Here is a 16,260-nt window from a genome sequence, read left to right as displayed (position 1 = left end):
ACACACACACACACACAACAGGAAAAAAAAAGAATGTGCATAGCAGCATTATTACCACAGCCAAAGGAAATAACCCAAACGCCCATCAAAGGAGGAATGGGCAAACACATTATCTACCCGCTCACCGGAATACTAATACCCAGTGCGTGAAGCCCTGATACATAATGAATAGAAATGAATCTTGAAATCACTGGGTGACACAGGAAATCAGACAAATAGCTCAATTTACATTAAACATACAAAACAGACAAATCCACAGGAGGAGGAAATGGAGCAGAGATTTTCAGGAATAAGAACCAACTGCTTAACCCACGGGCTCAACCTTCCGACCTCGTGACATGGCATCGGTCGTCTACAAAGTTAACTCTCCAGAACCGCGTCATGAAGTTAGTAAAAACCAAACCCGAAGTGACCTTATTAAACATTTTACATTAGTTTACGGTTTCACACTGGGTCACATCCATAGCTGGCCTCAGCCGTGGGAGGCCTTCAGGCTGCGTTGGGTGTGTCTGGGCTCTAATGGATGGCCAAGTGTCCCTTAGAAGTGATACAAATGTTCTGGCACAGGATGGAGGTGACAGTTGTGCAACACCACGGATGTTCTCGATGCCACTTTAAGAGAGTTAAAGGGTCAATGCTGTTGCTATGGTTTGCGTGCAGTTTGCCCTCCACGGCTTCCTGTGCTAAGAGCTTGGTCATCAATGGCAGTGTGGGTGTGTCAATTACGTGGTGGGTCCTTTAGGAGAAGGGACTAGGGAGGCACTTAGGTCATTGTTGATACTCCACCACAAAGGACTTCAGTTAGTTCTTCTGGGACCCCAGGCAGTTCCCTCAAGAACAAGTTGGGGTGAAGTGGGCCTGCTTCCTTCCTACAGTGGCCCTCTCCTGCATGCAGGCGACCTCCTTTCTACTTCTCTACCATGAAGCAAGGCAGCCGAGAAGGCCCTCACTACGGCCTCCAGATCATGGACATGCAGCGTCTAGATCTAAGGAAAACTCTTCTTCATAAGGCATGTGTCTTCTGGTGTCTTGAGATAGAAACAGAAGACAGACACAAAGGAATTATTCCAAAAAAAATTGGTTACGATGAGTAAAAGGTCTGCTTCCACCAAAGCACACTCTGAATCTACATAAACTAATCTACAATAAAAATTATACCAGTGGTTTTACGGGTTAGGGGATCAATAGAAGAGGGAAGGATAAATTTTAAAAAATCAGGTTTGGCAGGTGCTGATAAATGCCTCACATACAGTTTGATCATACCTCCACATAACTGAGGGGTAACTTTCAAAGTTTTATAAATTTTGTCCTTGCACCCCCTAATCATGGAGTCTTTAAAACACTGCCTGAGACACACAGAGGAGGCGGGTGCCTCAGTGGCCTCTCCTTCAGCCTTTCTGCGAGTCAAAGCAGGCGGTCCTTTCCTGACTTCTTTCCACACAATCCGTCTTCGCTTCTGTGGTCTCCTTAAGGCAGAAGAACACCTACGACAGTGCCCGCAGGCTGGTGGGGAGGCTCATCTGGCAGGGAGGGAGAGCCATGTGCCAGCTTTCAAGTCAGGAATTCCTTCAGCTATTAATAGGAGGCGAGACACTTTGATCACTGCTGAATCCTGGTTTTCTGAATCGGTTCGAAAGTGGTCCTGGTTAGAAACTTGGCAGGACGCTCACTTTGCAAACCAAACTATCGTATCTGCTATTATTTTAGTGCATGCTGAGAGGATTATGAGTGTTTATATATCCCCCGCAGCATCAAATTCAGGTCCTGCCCGACACGCACAACAAGCAGAGCAAGGCAGCGCGTCCAATGCCAACCCTGGATTTGCTCATGGCCTTTAGACCGAGATATAGATTTCACTTTAAACCAAAAGGCACACTTGAAGCCACGAGAAGGAAAAAGGAAATGGAAAAAATATATTAATCTTAATGACTGTCTCAGATAAAATCCGACCTACTTGGAAGTGATTTCAGTCCTATTTTTTTAATAATTTTATAAGGAATAGCTTTTCTATAATTATTTTGATGATAAATATATTTTTCTCTAGCGATGACAGGGTCACTTGAAGTTGCGTAAGATTCTCCGTTCTAAGCCACACCCCGCCAGCTATTGCCTAAATATTACCCTCTTGGCTTTCTTCTGAGTGCTCCCTAATAAAGCTCTGACTCAGTTTCCTTATCTGTCAAATGGGGAGAACAACAGCTCATATTTCCCAGCATCATTATTGGACTTAACACGTATCAAGTACTTTGAGAAGGAACTGGCTTGGGGAAGTGCCCTGTGAAGGTTTGTCTGCTTGCTTAATTGTTGCTCTGTTTGTTCCCTTTTTACAGAGGGGAACAGTGAGGCTCAGGGTCAGTGGAGACAAAGTCGAATCTGGAAGACGGTGCACACAGAGCCTTACTCGTTTCGTTACTCCTCGCGCACACCACGTCCTCACCTACTCCTGCTTTGTGTATGAAAATACACATTCCAAACCAGAACAGGCAAAAATAGACTGTAACTTAAATCTGAAAAGCACAGAGAGGCAGCCACAGCCAGCTCCTGACTCAGCCAGGGGCAGGGCAAGTCATCCGCCAATTTTAATGTCACTTTCATATAGTTATTTACAGAAGAGAGGTAAGCATGAGGCAGGAGGATTGCCCCAGGCCTGGGCTGCATGGTGAATGGTGAATAAGTGTGGGCTACAAAGTGAGATCGACATTCAAAGCAGAGAGGAGAGGAGAGAGTGCAAGCAAAGGGAGAAAGGGAGGAGAGAAACCAACAAGGTTTCCACACAGAGCAGGACCTGCAGGAAGATACCTCAAAACACAGTGCAGGACCTAATGAAAATTACACTAATCGCCTCATGGGCACCACACAGGCTTCATGGTGAGCTGCTGCCCGGCTGGCTGGTGAGACAGTTCAGCGGGCAAAGGCACCAACGCCATCCCACGTGGCAGCCAAGCCTGACGACCCAAGTTGGAGCCTCAGAACCCATGCGATGGGAAAGAAAAACCAATTTCTGCAAGCTAGCCTCTGATTTCCACGTGTAGACACACAAAATCAATCGATGTCAATAAAATAAAATAATAAAGTAGGAGCTTCCTGTGGGAAGTGAGTCCTATGAAGTGAGATCTAGAACACGCAGAGGCTCGAGATAACACTTAAGTGCTGCTATCTGAAATCGTGTCTTCGAAGCTGTCTGGTTTGGTCTGGCTCCAAACTCATCTATCCTAGAAGGAATATTTATTTATCAAAACGCATCTGCCTTTCTAGTTCTGCATACTTCACTGACAGAATCCCTTTAAGTTTAGTCGAATTAGAATATAAAACCAGGCGCTAGCGGAGCAGCACAGAAGTTAGGAGCACACACTGCCCTTGCAGAGGACCCAAGCTTGGTTCCTGGAGCACATGTTATGTGCACATGACCAGCCACACCTCCAGCTACAGGGCATTCAGCACTGGCTTCTGGCTTTTAAAGAAACCTGCACACGGGGGATTTGGCTCAGTGGTAGAGCGCTTGCCTAGCAACCGCAAGGCCCTGGGTTTGGTCCCCAGCTCCGAAAAAAAAAAAAAAGAAACCTGCACACACACACACACACACACACACACACACACACGAGAGAGAGAGAGATTTAAAAATAATAAAGCTATTAAAAATGTGTTGGAAACAGGATATTGGCAGGATATTGATCATAGTATCATCTTACAATAACGTCAATCAAGAGGAAAAGCCCCTGGTGGTCACTATGATAACCACAGCCTCTAATGTAGTGGGGTACAAGTCACTTATAGTGCACATTTGCCAAAGGCCTACCTTGTCTCTGTCCAGTAAACCAGAATGAATTCAGGTTACAGTCTATTCCATGACCTGAAAATCTTTGGTCAAGAACAAGAAAAAGTGGGTGTACTTAGCAGCTAACATAAGCAAATGCTTTTGTGAACCCAATGTGGTGGGAGGGGTCCTAAGAGAGCTACAAGAGACATTTACTAAGCCTGGAGAAGTAGCTCAGTAGAGCATCAACCTAACTTGGACCAGGCCTGAGTTCAATCTGCAGCACTCCATACACACACCATACACACATACACACATACACACACACACAAACAACCATATACACCACAGACACATATACATCACACACACCCACACACCACATACACCATATACACCACATATACCACATACACCCACACACACACCACACACACACATACACACACATATACACACATACCACACACACACACACACACACACACACACACACACACACCACATACACCATACACACACCCCACAACACACACACCACACACACACCACACACGCCACACACACACACACAGATACCACACACCACACACACATACACACCACACACACGCACATATACACACACATCACATATACACACACCACATATACCACACACACACACCACATACACCACACACACACACCCCATGCACACACCAAACACACATATACACACCACACACATATACACACAACACAGACATATACACATAACACATACACACCACACACACACCATCCACACATACTACACATTGTAGTATTTTTTAAAAAAATATTTTTATGAGACTAATTTCCTTAGATTTGCTAATATGATTATGCAAGTAATTCCAATACTTTGGACGGGATGGAAGATATAAGATAAACATACAAGAGAATCCAAAAATACGTACGTCATTCCCTCCTAAGGCAAAATACACTATAACACACTCAAATTCATGTCTTTGTTATGAATTTAATTTATAGCAGAGGGAGAGATGGGGAAACTGAAACTATAACAAGCATTCTTCTCCTCCCCATGAAAGGAAGAAGTGGGGTATGCGTGGTTCCTTTAAACGCAGGCATTAGCTATCACTTGACGTACTAAAGGGTCCGTCCTTATCTAGGTTCCACTCCTCAGAACCTGGAATAAAGTAACTTGATGCAAGCCGGAGAGAAAATGCAAGACCTGGCTTCTGCTTGGCAGGAGGACAAGATGGAGATGCCCTGCAGAGCCCCCATCTCTTGCTATACACGGAAAATCTGGGCACAGCAAGGGGATAGCACACAGAGAGTCCTCTTCTCCTCTGTCCTGTGGGAGGGGAGTGGGCAGCCCAGTCATCAAATAAAGATAGAATCACAAATGGCTTTCCTTTCTCTCTCATTTCCACACTAACAGAAACATATCCCGGTTGAGAACAGAGTTAGGGACGCCGGCAGGGTGTGACCGCCGTCTCACTCTTCAGCCCTCCATGATGCACTGAACTTCCCCGGTGCTCTCTCTAAGGGGACAGCATTACAACATATTCCCTAGGTACAACAGAATACCGCGATTGTGTCACAGACCCACTACTGACACCTTTTACTTTAGATTTTCCCTCAGGCTCGACTGACATTCATGCTTTTGAGATGGTTTCTGCCTGTCCTGGAACTCACTCCATAGACCAGGCTGGCCTCAAACTCAGAGATCCTCCTGCCTCAGCCTCCCAAGTGCTGGGATTAAAGGCAGGTACCCCACGTTCCTCTAGTTAATAATATATGAAACTTACTTTATATTAATAAATGTAAGACAATGTCAATCTAATGTTTATACATTATATATATTTATATATGACATTTACACAAAACATAATTCATGTTTCCAAATGAAAAATACTTAGACTGTGTTTAGTTTTTTTCTCTTCTCAGCCATACTACAATAAATGTTTTTGTTTGTCCTATACATGCACATAACTTACATACAACCCAACCCCCTTTTCCCTTTTGTTTTGATTTGTTTTTGTTTTGTGTTTGGTTGGTTTTTGTAACAGGGTCTCTCTCTCTCTCTCTCTACATAGCCCTGGCTGTCCTATCACTCTCTATGTAGACCAAACTGGTTTCAAACTTGAAGAGATCCACCTGCCTCTGCCTCTGCCTCTGCCTCTGCCTCTGCCTCTGCCTCTGCCTCTGCCTCTGCCTCTGCCTCTGCCTCTGCCTGCCTGCCTGCCTCTGCCTCTGCCTCTGCCTCTGCCTCTGCCTCTGCCTCTGCCTCTGCCTCTGCCTCTGCCTCCCAAGTTCTGGAATGAAAGGCATGTGCCCCCGTGCCCAGGTATCAACGCCCATTCAGGACAGACTAAGGCAAGCTGTGAAGATGGCAGAGCAGGCAATGTCCTTGCTGCTGAAGGAGAAGGACCTGAGTTCGAATTGCCAGTTCCTATATAAAACAGAGGCAGAGGCACACATCTGTAACCATAGCACTTGGAGGAAGGAGAGACAGGAGGATCCCAGGGTTCAGAGAGTTAGTCTAGCTGACACCATCAGCTCCTGGTTCAGTGAGAGATTTTGGCTCAAATATTGAGAGAGAGATTGAAGAAAACACCTAACATTGACCTCAAAGCTCCATATGTGTGGGCTCCCAAGCATACACCACACACGTGCGCGTGCGCGCACACACACACATCTTTTCAAACATCAAAGTTTTATGCAGCTCTGTCCTCTGCTAGTTAGTAGACTACATGCCTGTGACTGATGCTCCCATGTCCTTTCTGAGGCTTCGGACCCATTTCGCTGGTCTGTGGATGGGTGAGGCCACGTGGAAACCTGAGGACTCATTTTAGAATACCCATAATTTCTGCAGATCAGACAGAAAGTCGTTCCCAGCAGATCAAGGTCTGCCTCCCTCGGTCTCTGCAGCGGTTGGCAGCATGGTTGGCAGCACGGTTGGCAGCACGGTTGGCAGCACATCCCCACTGAGCACGGGGGCTCGGCCGCACTCTCTTCTGCTCCTAAGTTTACATTTCTGTCAGCAAAACCAAGCATATTCCCACCTGCCAGAGCGAAACACCTCCGGTTCAAAGTGAGAACGGCAGGACCGGGCTCTTAAACTGAGAGTGGGATCCCTTCCAGCAAATCTCAATGCCTTTCAGTCATTAGCAATCTAGAATAATGCATTTATAACCTCCGAGTTTTAAAGATTAAATAACAGAGCTTTAACCTCCTCCTTCCCGCTAACATTGGCGGACCTCTGACTTTAAATCACAGCACTGAAGCAAGTACATTGCCAATGCTACAGGAAGTGTCTCTCCCCACGGCTATGTCTGTCTCACAGGGATGTACCTGTGCCCACAGCTCAAGGTTAAGCAAACCGTAACATATGCCCTTATTAGGTGTGGAGCTGGAAGGGAAGGGAGCTCTGCACGAATGATCACCCAGCAGTAGTTCCCCCTGAATCTGGTTCTAGGACGGAGCTACCCATCATTTCCAACCCACAGGGAGGCTGGATTAGGAAGGTTGATTGGTTTGTCCATGTCACCTACTCCCAGGCTGCTGCCCCGCCCCCAGGCTCTTTACAGAAACCCTATTATAAATTTAATCAAAGATGCTCATTCTACACTTGATGGTGTCAGGTTGATCCTAAGTTGATCTGCTTAGTAGTAAACTAAAAATAAACATCCCCCTCCCAACAAAAAGAGATTTAAAGAAAAAAATACACAAGTGCACACACACACACACACACACACACACACAGTGCATGCCTACATGAGTGTACACAATCATTTTCTATTCCTAACTCTGGAGGTCAGGCTTAAAGGTGGGTCTAATAAGCTGGGCTGTGGTGGTACATACTCAGAATCTCAGCACTCAGGAGGGAGAGGCAGGAGGACCATGGGTTCAAGGCCAGCCTTGGCTATACAGCGAGTTTGAGGACAGCCTGGGGTGTATAGTGAATTTGGGGTTTGCCTACGCTTCATGATATCTTGTTTGTTCTTAAAGGTTGAGGGAGTAAAATTCAGAAACATCTTTAGGGAAGATTCTTCAGAGAAGTTACAAAATTGAGATGTATTTGAGGTGTCTAGGTGGCCCGGAGTAGGGTCTTCTCAGTTGGCCATAGCGGAGAGTGGCAACTGAGGCCGATGGGTGACGTGCGATGGGGAGAAAGCAGGTGCGAAGAAAAGACTGAGGCAATGGTCCCCGGTACATCCTTGAAGCAAACACCCAGATTAAAGGAGAGGAAAGTAGCGTGAAAGCTGTATGATCGAGTAATGACCCCCCACTCCCACCCCAGACACATGCCCAACCCCCAGCTTCTGTTTTTGAACACATGGTAAGATTTATTCCGCAAACTGAGCTGCGGGTTATTAACACAACATCTTCATGCAGGCTGTTTCACGGCCCCCTTCCTGCCCATAAAGCATCAGCGCGCGCCTCATCCCTCCAGGTCCCCTGTCAGCAAGATGAAAACATTGCCTTGTAAACCATCAGGGGACCTCTCGTGTAAAACCCAGCTGTAGCCCTGGGACTTAAGGAAGGTTTCGAGTATTAAATGTCTGTAACGTACCTAAAACACAGGAAGAAAACGCGGGGGGAGGAGCCCTTGTCTTCAACCACCTCCTCGAACGGCAGGAGGTGATAGCAGTCCCCAAACTAGCCACGTCGAAGACTGGAGCTTTTCTAGCTGTCGGGTTGGGTAAGATGCAAACAGTGACCACCCACGGAGCCTTCTCGGAGCCCACCAGTGGGGCTGGAGATCCGGTGTACACTTCAGACTCAAAACATGCTTTGCAATTAGAATCAGGAAGTCCCTGCCCATGACAGGTGGGAACAGGCCACATGAAGCATGGTAGCAGACAGAGTACCAAGATCACCCCTGTTCTTAACTAGAGAAGGAAGGACTGCTTGCTGTTTCCGGCTGACTGATGGTTACCGTATTTTCTCTAAGCCTACATTATAGATCATTTTACTTTTAACAAAACTTCTCAGCACTCCAAATACTTCCAGCCGCCCCTTACACCCGAAATAGATCCATTGAAACGTTATGCTAAAAATATAAAATAAAATCAATTAGACCATCCCCAACTAGATCACGGCAGGGTAGAAAATTCCTCTTAGTGCTTTCTGAGTCACTGTTTCAGGTTCCTCCTATCTTTAGCCTCTATGCTTCTGTAGTCCACTTTAATTTCTATCTCTTGGTGACATCCCGTGGGTTCCCAGAATTTCTTTTGCATTTTTGTTTATCAAAGTTGCACGTTTCAATTACATTGTACGCTTGAGGACTGGTCATGTGGGCAAGGGGAAAAATCAGTTTAAACTGCCGTCTAGAACATTACAGCAGCAAGAAAAATAAATCAGAGGAGAGAGGGAAAACCAATAACGGGGTCACTTGCCTGTTGGCTAAGAACCCCCAACCCCAGACTGTGAGGGCAGGCAAAAGGATCTCAGCCAGCCAGAGTTCATGTCCAGGTGACAAATGCCTCTGCTACATTGTTAGTTTCTTAAACTTCCAAGGTGATAGCGAATGAAGGAGTGGATAGAAGAAAAGGCCAAAGCAAGTTTTCTCCTTTCCTCTGCACAGGCGCTCAAGCCAGCAGTGTGTGCCCTGTGTATAGTAGCCCTTTACTGTGACTAAAGGAAACAATGTTCTACATTTCATAAGACTGATCTTTCGGGCAACTTGAGAAAAACTCAAAACTACACCGCTATCTTATTATCCAGAAACACTTATGGGGGGAAAGGGGAGCTTTCGAGTAAAATTTCATTTAAAAAAAAAAATGGCTTCCAGGGGCTTTCTGGAGAAGCAGACACTTCACAGCTTTAACACGGAGTCTTTTCTCTCTCCCCTGCTCGGGCGGACTTAATCCTTGCAGATGTTTTCCCTGCCAAATACTTGTCTTGCGTGTAGTCTAAGACGGTGTTTAAAATTTCCAAAATTCCTTCTACAAATGTATTCCTATTCCCCTGGAAAATGGGCTCAAATTGATGTTAGGAACTGACACAGATGTTAGAAACTCCATCTGCTTTCCAGAAAAGTACCAAATGCGTCTGTGAGGTAATATCCCCTCTTGGCAAATTCTTAATTCCTCCCCCTAATTGCAGATAGAATCACTAACATGCCCATCAAGTAGATGGATATCACGTAAGATTAGAATCTGCCTACACGCTATGTAGCCCTAACCATTACATGGAGATCCCTCAGAATGGGGGCAGTCAGTTACATTATCTGCCATTGGAGAGAATACTTTGTAGCATTTTCTATTCTAAGTACTTAGCCTTTAAGCACAGAGAACAGGCTAACACTAAGTGATCGCTGAAGAAGAACTTAAGCTGGACTGCTCTCTTTAACAGCACTCCCATGCTGGGATGCTAGCTATCAAACGCTAAACCAATTGTTTTTTAATTGCTTGTGAAAGTGATCTGGAAAGGAGAAAGTAACTCATCCATACTCAGATTAAATATGCAGCATGCTAACTCAAATTTATATTTAAAAAAATCCTGCAGCAAGTCAAATAATTTAGGAAGGAAAATCATCTTTGTGATTTGCTCCCTAAGGTGTTGTGTGTTTGGTTTTTTTTCTCGTTCTGAGCGGTGGCTCTTGCAATCCCGCCTGTCCATTGACATCCACGTTCTACAACTGCAACTGTATCTTTATTCTGATACTTTAGAATTTTATAATCTAGAATTGAAATGCCCGAGGTCCATCAATGTTTAGAATGTCTTATAAATCAAAGGTTGTGTTCAAGGTTAAAGCACACAATTAAAACAGAATCATCTTGGAAACTAGCATCAATAGTTGGAGTATAGGTCCTGATAAAACATTCGCCAACAAACGCCAATGTTTTATTCTGCCACCATGAAAAATAAGTCCATGTCTTTTTTTTTTTTTTTAATCTTCAAATTATTTCGATTTTTTAAACTCATCTTTTCTTAGGGCATTTTTACATTTCTTATTTTCCGAAGGGCTTAGAATGAGCCTTATGTGATACAAGGATACAAGAACAGCTCTACTTTGGCCAGTTTGCAGAACACACATTTAAAACAAAACATTCCCAAGACCCTAGTTATGTAATTGTAACCTGGCCCATGCCTCTCAGGTCAGGACAGATGGGAACCACAGGGGTATGGCTAGCTCTTAACTAATGTTAAGAACACAACGACAAGAAAACCAAGATCCGACCTGAACAGAAGGACCCTACAGATGAACCGCAGACACAACCACCCGAATAGTGAGACAGGCTGCAGTAAAACAAAGCCCGGGCCGTGTCCCGCTATTCATGGCGTGGCAAGCGTTCGTCAGCGAAGCGCAGCTCTAAGACCCAGTATAAGCCTGGTTCATCTTTGCCAATGACTTTACCAAAGTCAATGACCTCGCTCAGAATGAAAACCACTGCTAATCAGCCAACGCTTCCCATAATCCCTAACTGCTACACGACCAAAAGATTGATGTCTCCGTCATTCTGAAAGAGAATGAAACTCGGGGATGACTTACTGACCTCGCCGAACTAACTTCAAAAACTGAAGATTCGCTTAGAATATTTAATATAGGTTTCCATTTAAAAAAAAAAAAACCTTTTTTTTTTTTTAAATCCACAGCTTTAGTTCACAAATGCCTCCAAATCCAGGGCCAGACAATTCATTTGCGGCCAAAGGCAGGCAGCCCGCTACCTCTTCTCAAAGATGGTTGACGAAAACAGTACCCCATAATAACATAAAAATGCTCGCTCAGATTAAATTATGCAAACGTAGTTTCAAAATAGCCCACTCGGGTTTCAGCGCATTAGAGATGGGCCGGCAAAACACTTCGCCGTGTTGTGCCTGGTTCCAGCGGAATTTCTGTGGCACAGAGGAGACACAAATCCCCCAAATCTTCCTTATAAAGAAAAGCTCTGAAATACAAGAGCATGAACATCAAATCCCATGAGCACATCCACCCGCCTTAGACACTGGCCTTGAACATGGATCTGTTCGTGGGCATCTGCAGGGCTGCATCCTGGATTCTAAGCAGGAGGAGCCATCTTTGAGAGGATCCCTAGTGTCTTAAAAAGAACATATTCCTGAGATGGAATTTTCCTAATAGGATGACAAACGCGTAGTTTACATTATTAATTACATGAAGAAACTAAAACGTATCTTAAATTATTCATTTTCACAAACTGACTTTTTCCCCCTACCTGGCAGTACTTCAAATAGCCATCTGTGAAGTATTTTTGTTTTGTTTTGTTTTTTCTGGGAATAAGAAGTTCCTAGTTTTCTTCTACTTAAAACTGAGGGGAAATGCAGGGCAATTGCTAAAAAAAAAAAAAACCCAAAGCAGTTTTGATAAATTTAACACACAGGCTGATTTCAGTCCACGGAGAAAGGTAATAGTTTCAAATTCATAGCTGGTCAGTTTGGATGTTTTAGTAAGCAGACTTTAGACTTGAGCAGTTTTTATCAGTTGTCTTCTATCTACGGTGAGGATCGAAGTGAAACTTCAGGAGTTACATAAAGTGTCAGTTCTCTTTAGTGTTTGCTGAAACGCTTTACAAAGAGAGGGAAAGGGGCAACCCTAGGAAATGTTTTCACTTTTAAAAAGTTGCAAATTGCCAAGTAGCTAAAAGTTATATAAGATATCAGAGTTTAAGGCCCAAAGCTTGATAAGTGAAATAGGACTTTAGAAGTAGACCAGCCAACAGATAGGGAACCATTTTGTCCTGAAACGCGACACCCCCGTTATTGATGGCAAATTTGAATTCTCACTCTTTTCTATTACACACCTCGCTTTTTAAAGCCATCCATAGTTGACATTTTGCTTCCATTCTTCTCACGTTTGCTTTTTTCCTTAGTGCACGGTAGTGAGTTTACAGAATCCCCAACATCGGAACAGCCAACAGACAAACTTCAGCTCCCCATGTGGGTTTTCCTGAGTTTACATGCTCCAATCTAGACTTGTGGACGCACTCAAACTATTTTTCAGGACTTTGTCACAGGCTGACCAAGCCTGAAGCAAAGTAAAGGGCCTTCACACAATTCAACATCCTAGGCCTCAAACTGTCAAAACAATGCTTTTAAGGAGCGGAGGAAGCAAAACACCATCGGTTTAATTTGACGCTTCCCAGACGGGATAAGGGGCTTCCTGGGACCCCTGACCACTCCAGCCTACCTAACCAATGAAAAGATGAACTGCAAGATTCACCACGGTATCTAGTGGCAACCTTTTCTGCGGCTGAGAACTCCTTGCAAGGGCCATGTTGTAAACGGTTTGCCGGTTGTTTACAGGCCCTCAACTCCCTTTGCCCCGAAGTCTCTAGTCGACTCCACTAAAGGTAATTTTGTTCTCAGTGGCGACTTATCACACAACCTTCGCTAGGTGCCCACACTCACGCTTGACTCGTCCTCGTCCTCGTCATAATACATTCCAGTGGTCTCTAAGGACCAGAAGGATGAAAAATTAGTCTCTGGGCCATTTCCCCCAACTTCGAGCTTATGAAGTTAAAAAGATCCAGCAACATTCAGAAGAGAACAGAGAGCACATAGGAAAAGGCGAAAATTATTTGGCCACCCCCACCCCCCCGCCACGAATAACTTGACTGCGTTCTACCCAATATCACCAACAAGCCAGAATGACACCGACCCTGCCCACAGGGCCAACAACACTTCAAACGCAAGCCCGGCGGGCGAAGTTTAGCTAAGGATGGAAATGAAGCCACAAAAGAGGGCCTCTGGGGTGTGTCCCAGGCTCGCACCCAGGCAACATTCCCTTCTCTCTCTTACTTTTGGATGATCTGGGGCAGGCTGGATTGAGGCTGAGGCGGTGGCGGTAGCGGTGGCGGCAGGGGCTGCATCCCTTGCTGGCCCTGGGGCACGGGGGGCCCTTGAACACCGGGCACAATGCAGGCATCTCTGTCGGGTTGCTCCGGACCGCTGGGATCCGCGTCCTGGCTCATGGCTGCAGCCAGCACCATGCGCGGCGACACCGACCCGGGCTCGCAGCGAAAGAGCGCGAGGGAGGGGCGGTCCCGGAACACAGGCGCTCACTGGCCGGGGTCCCTGTACCCAGTCCCCTTGTCCTTCCCGGTGGCGCGGGGAGGAGACGAGAAGGGTGGGGAGGAGACAGTCCCTGCGGCGCCGCCTCCTCCACCTCCCGCCGCTCCTGCTGGAGAGGTTGCGGAGGGGGCGGGGGACAGGGACAGGAACAGGGGGCGTCCCGGGGCCCACGGGAACCACGGGACGCCCAGGAGCTGCTGCGTGAGGAGGTGACCTAGACAACTGTGCCTGCCCACCCGAGACGCAGTGAGCTGCAGAGCAGCGGCCGCCACCCGCCACCGCGAGCCCTTCGGGGTGACCAGCCAGGCGCTCCTCAGCGCGACAGCCTCGTGAGAGGGCGACACGCCGACCCGCCCGCCAGCCGCCCTCCGCCGTCCTGTAGCTTCTTCCAGAGCGCACAGGCTGCCCGGCTCGGGCCGAGCCCCGAGGACATCACCAGCGCGAAGTGCACCGGGGGTTTGGCATCGTCCTGAAGCTGGAGTCGGGCCAGCGCCACTGGAAGGACCCGACGCTGCCACATCCTTCCCTAGGTGGGTGGGACAGCAAGTTGGGGGCTCAGATGATCAGGTCCCGGAACTCACCACACTGACAGTTCCAGCTGTCGCTTCGGGGTCCCAGAGGCAACAGGCGGGGTAGCAGTGGATTCATTTCTTTTAATTTTCCCCGAAAGACCCCCACCAGGACCCCATGAGAGCAAAAGAAAATCAGGCACACGTTTCTTTCGTATTTATTGGCACGTCTCCGTGAATTTAAAGGATGGGGCGCAGAGTTCACCGGCTCTGCTAACTGCGCGGAGCCCACCTGCGCCAGGCACCTGTGTGACCCCGGGCGGCAGCTGTGCGCACCCACCTGTGAGGCTCAGAAGGCGGAGCAGCTGGGGACCCGGCGGCGGGGAAACACCTACTCCAGCAGACCCTCCCGCCCCTGAGCCCTGGCCAGGGGCGTGGCCCCCTCGTGCTCCCTCGGACTATGCTGTCCCGGTGCTCCAGACATGGACGCCCGCAGCCAAGCTCCTCTCTCGTGCGTTACAAGCCAGAGTGCAGTGAGCTGACCCCAAGGCTTGAAGTCCTGCCTGCCTACCTGCTACACCCACCAGATGGCTCAAAACCTGACAACTGCTTGGACTCTCTGAAAGATAGTTTTTGTCCCTCCCGACTCTTGTGTCAATTTCCCCGTGAAATTGCCTGCTCTACCACCCTACCTTAGAGAGCTCCTCTCTCCCTCCTCCCCCTCCAATTGCCAATTGCAGTTACGATTATTTGTATCCTTAAACATCACAGCATCCACAGTTCACACAACTAAGTCTGACAAACAAAACAGCCTGGCAGCGGTGGTGGCGCATGCCTTTAATCCCAGCACTTTACTAGAGAGGCAAAAGCAGGGGGGATCTCTGTGAGTTGGGGGTCAGCCTTGTCTACAGAGCAAGTTCCAGGACAGCCAGGGCGACACAGAGATAGCCTGTCTCAGAAAAAACAAAACCAAAAATCTCTCAAGTAAACGCGGCTTACTTGCTGGCCCCTCTCTCACAAGCGGAGCACGTTGTCTCAAGACGCGGGGCTAGGAAGTCTCATGCCGTTTTCAGTGATTGATTTCTGTCACTAACTTGAGTGTGGTTTCAGCCCACTCCATCTTACCCACTCACACATACACCCTCCCTTAACCCTGGAGGGAATCGCCTAAAACTAACATTGCGACTCTCCCAGAAAAGACTATAAATGAAGTCTTCCCAGAAGTTTCCCTTGAACCCTCTAAACCTCTGGAAAGGGCTTTGTAGTCGCGAGACAGATCTGTTTACTGTCCGGACTGCAATGCGCCAATGGAAAGGTATCCTCTCTGAAGGTTGGTTAGTAAATGTGACGGAATTAGGAGTAATGAGGCCCTGGCTCCAAGTTAGGGATGTTTCTTGCACGAGAGGTATTCAGGGCCGGTTTTATAGAGGTGGGGCTCTACAGTTTAATCATGGCCGGCTTGAACGTGGTCTTTTTAAAACTCCGAGGAAACTGAGCTCTTATTAAAGACTTAAGAAACATAAGATTCTGTGGGGACGGGTGGAGAGAGGCTGAGGTGTGGGGGTGAATTTCCGGTGTCCCTCCTGGGAAAATACAGAGCAAGGGGAGACTGCATTCACTGGGCTTTTTCCTCCTCCTTTTGAGTTTAAATTTTAAAATAAATATAATAAAAGAAAAACCAAAGTCCGCGGGCCTTTCCCCCCCCCCAGAAATGCTATTTGCATGATTACAGTTTAATATTTGTCACTTGTGATGTGGAGGGTACGCTAAAGCAGAAACCTTGAGCTAATTCAGCCACATCTTGCAAAAATGTTGCCTAGGACTACTGTGAACAACCACGTCTGTTTTCCAAGTCCAACATTACATGCCTTAACCAGTGGGGGACGCCGTTACTTTTCCTTGATTTTTATCTAGGAGTGACACAATAAAACACACACACACACACACACACACACACAAAAGATAATTAGGATC

General features: G+C 46.9%; 1 protein-coding gene across 1 annotated transcript in view; it reads right to left on the bottom strand.

Annotated features, from left to right (window-relative positions):
• Rbm20 (RNA binding motif protein 20) overlaps positions 1–13,695 on the bottom strand; it is a 192,929-nt gene extending 179,234 nt beyond the window's left edge. The window contains 1 exon segment of the mRNA XM_032895534.1: positions 13,505–13,695. Within this exon segment, the coding sequence (XP_032751425.1) occupies positions 13,505–13,695 (191 nt within the window).
• Positions 13,696–16,260: the final 2,565 nt, after the last annotated feature.

The sequence above is a fragment of the Rattus rattus genome, chromosome 2 (genome assembly GCF_011064425.1).
Source record: "Rattus rattus isolate New Zealand chromosome 2, Rrattus_CSIRO_v1, whole genome shotgun sequence".
NCBI lineage: Eukaryota > Metazoa > Chordata > Mammalia > Rodentia > Muridae > Rattus > Rattus rattus.
Note: the sequence above shows the minus strand (reverse complement) of the source record. Positions and strands in the feature narration are given on the sequence as shown.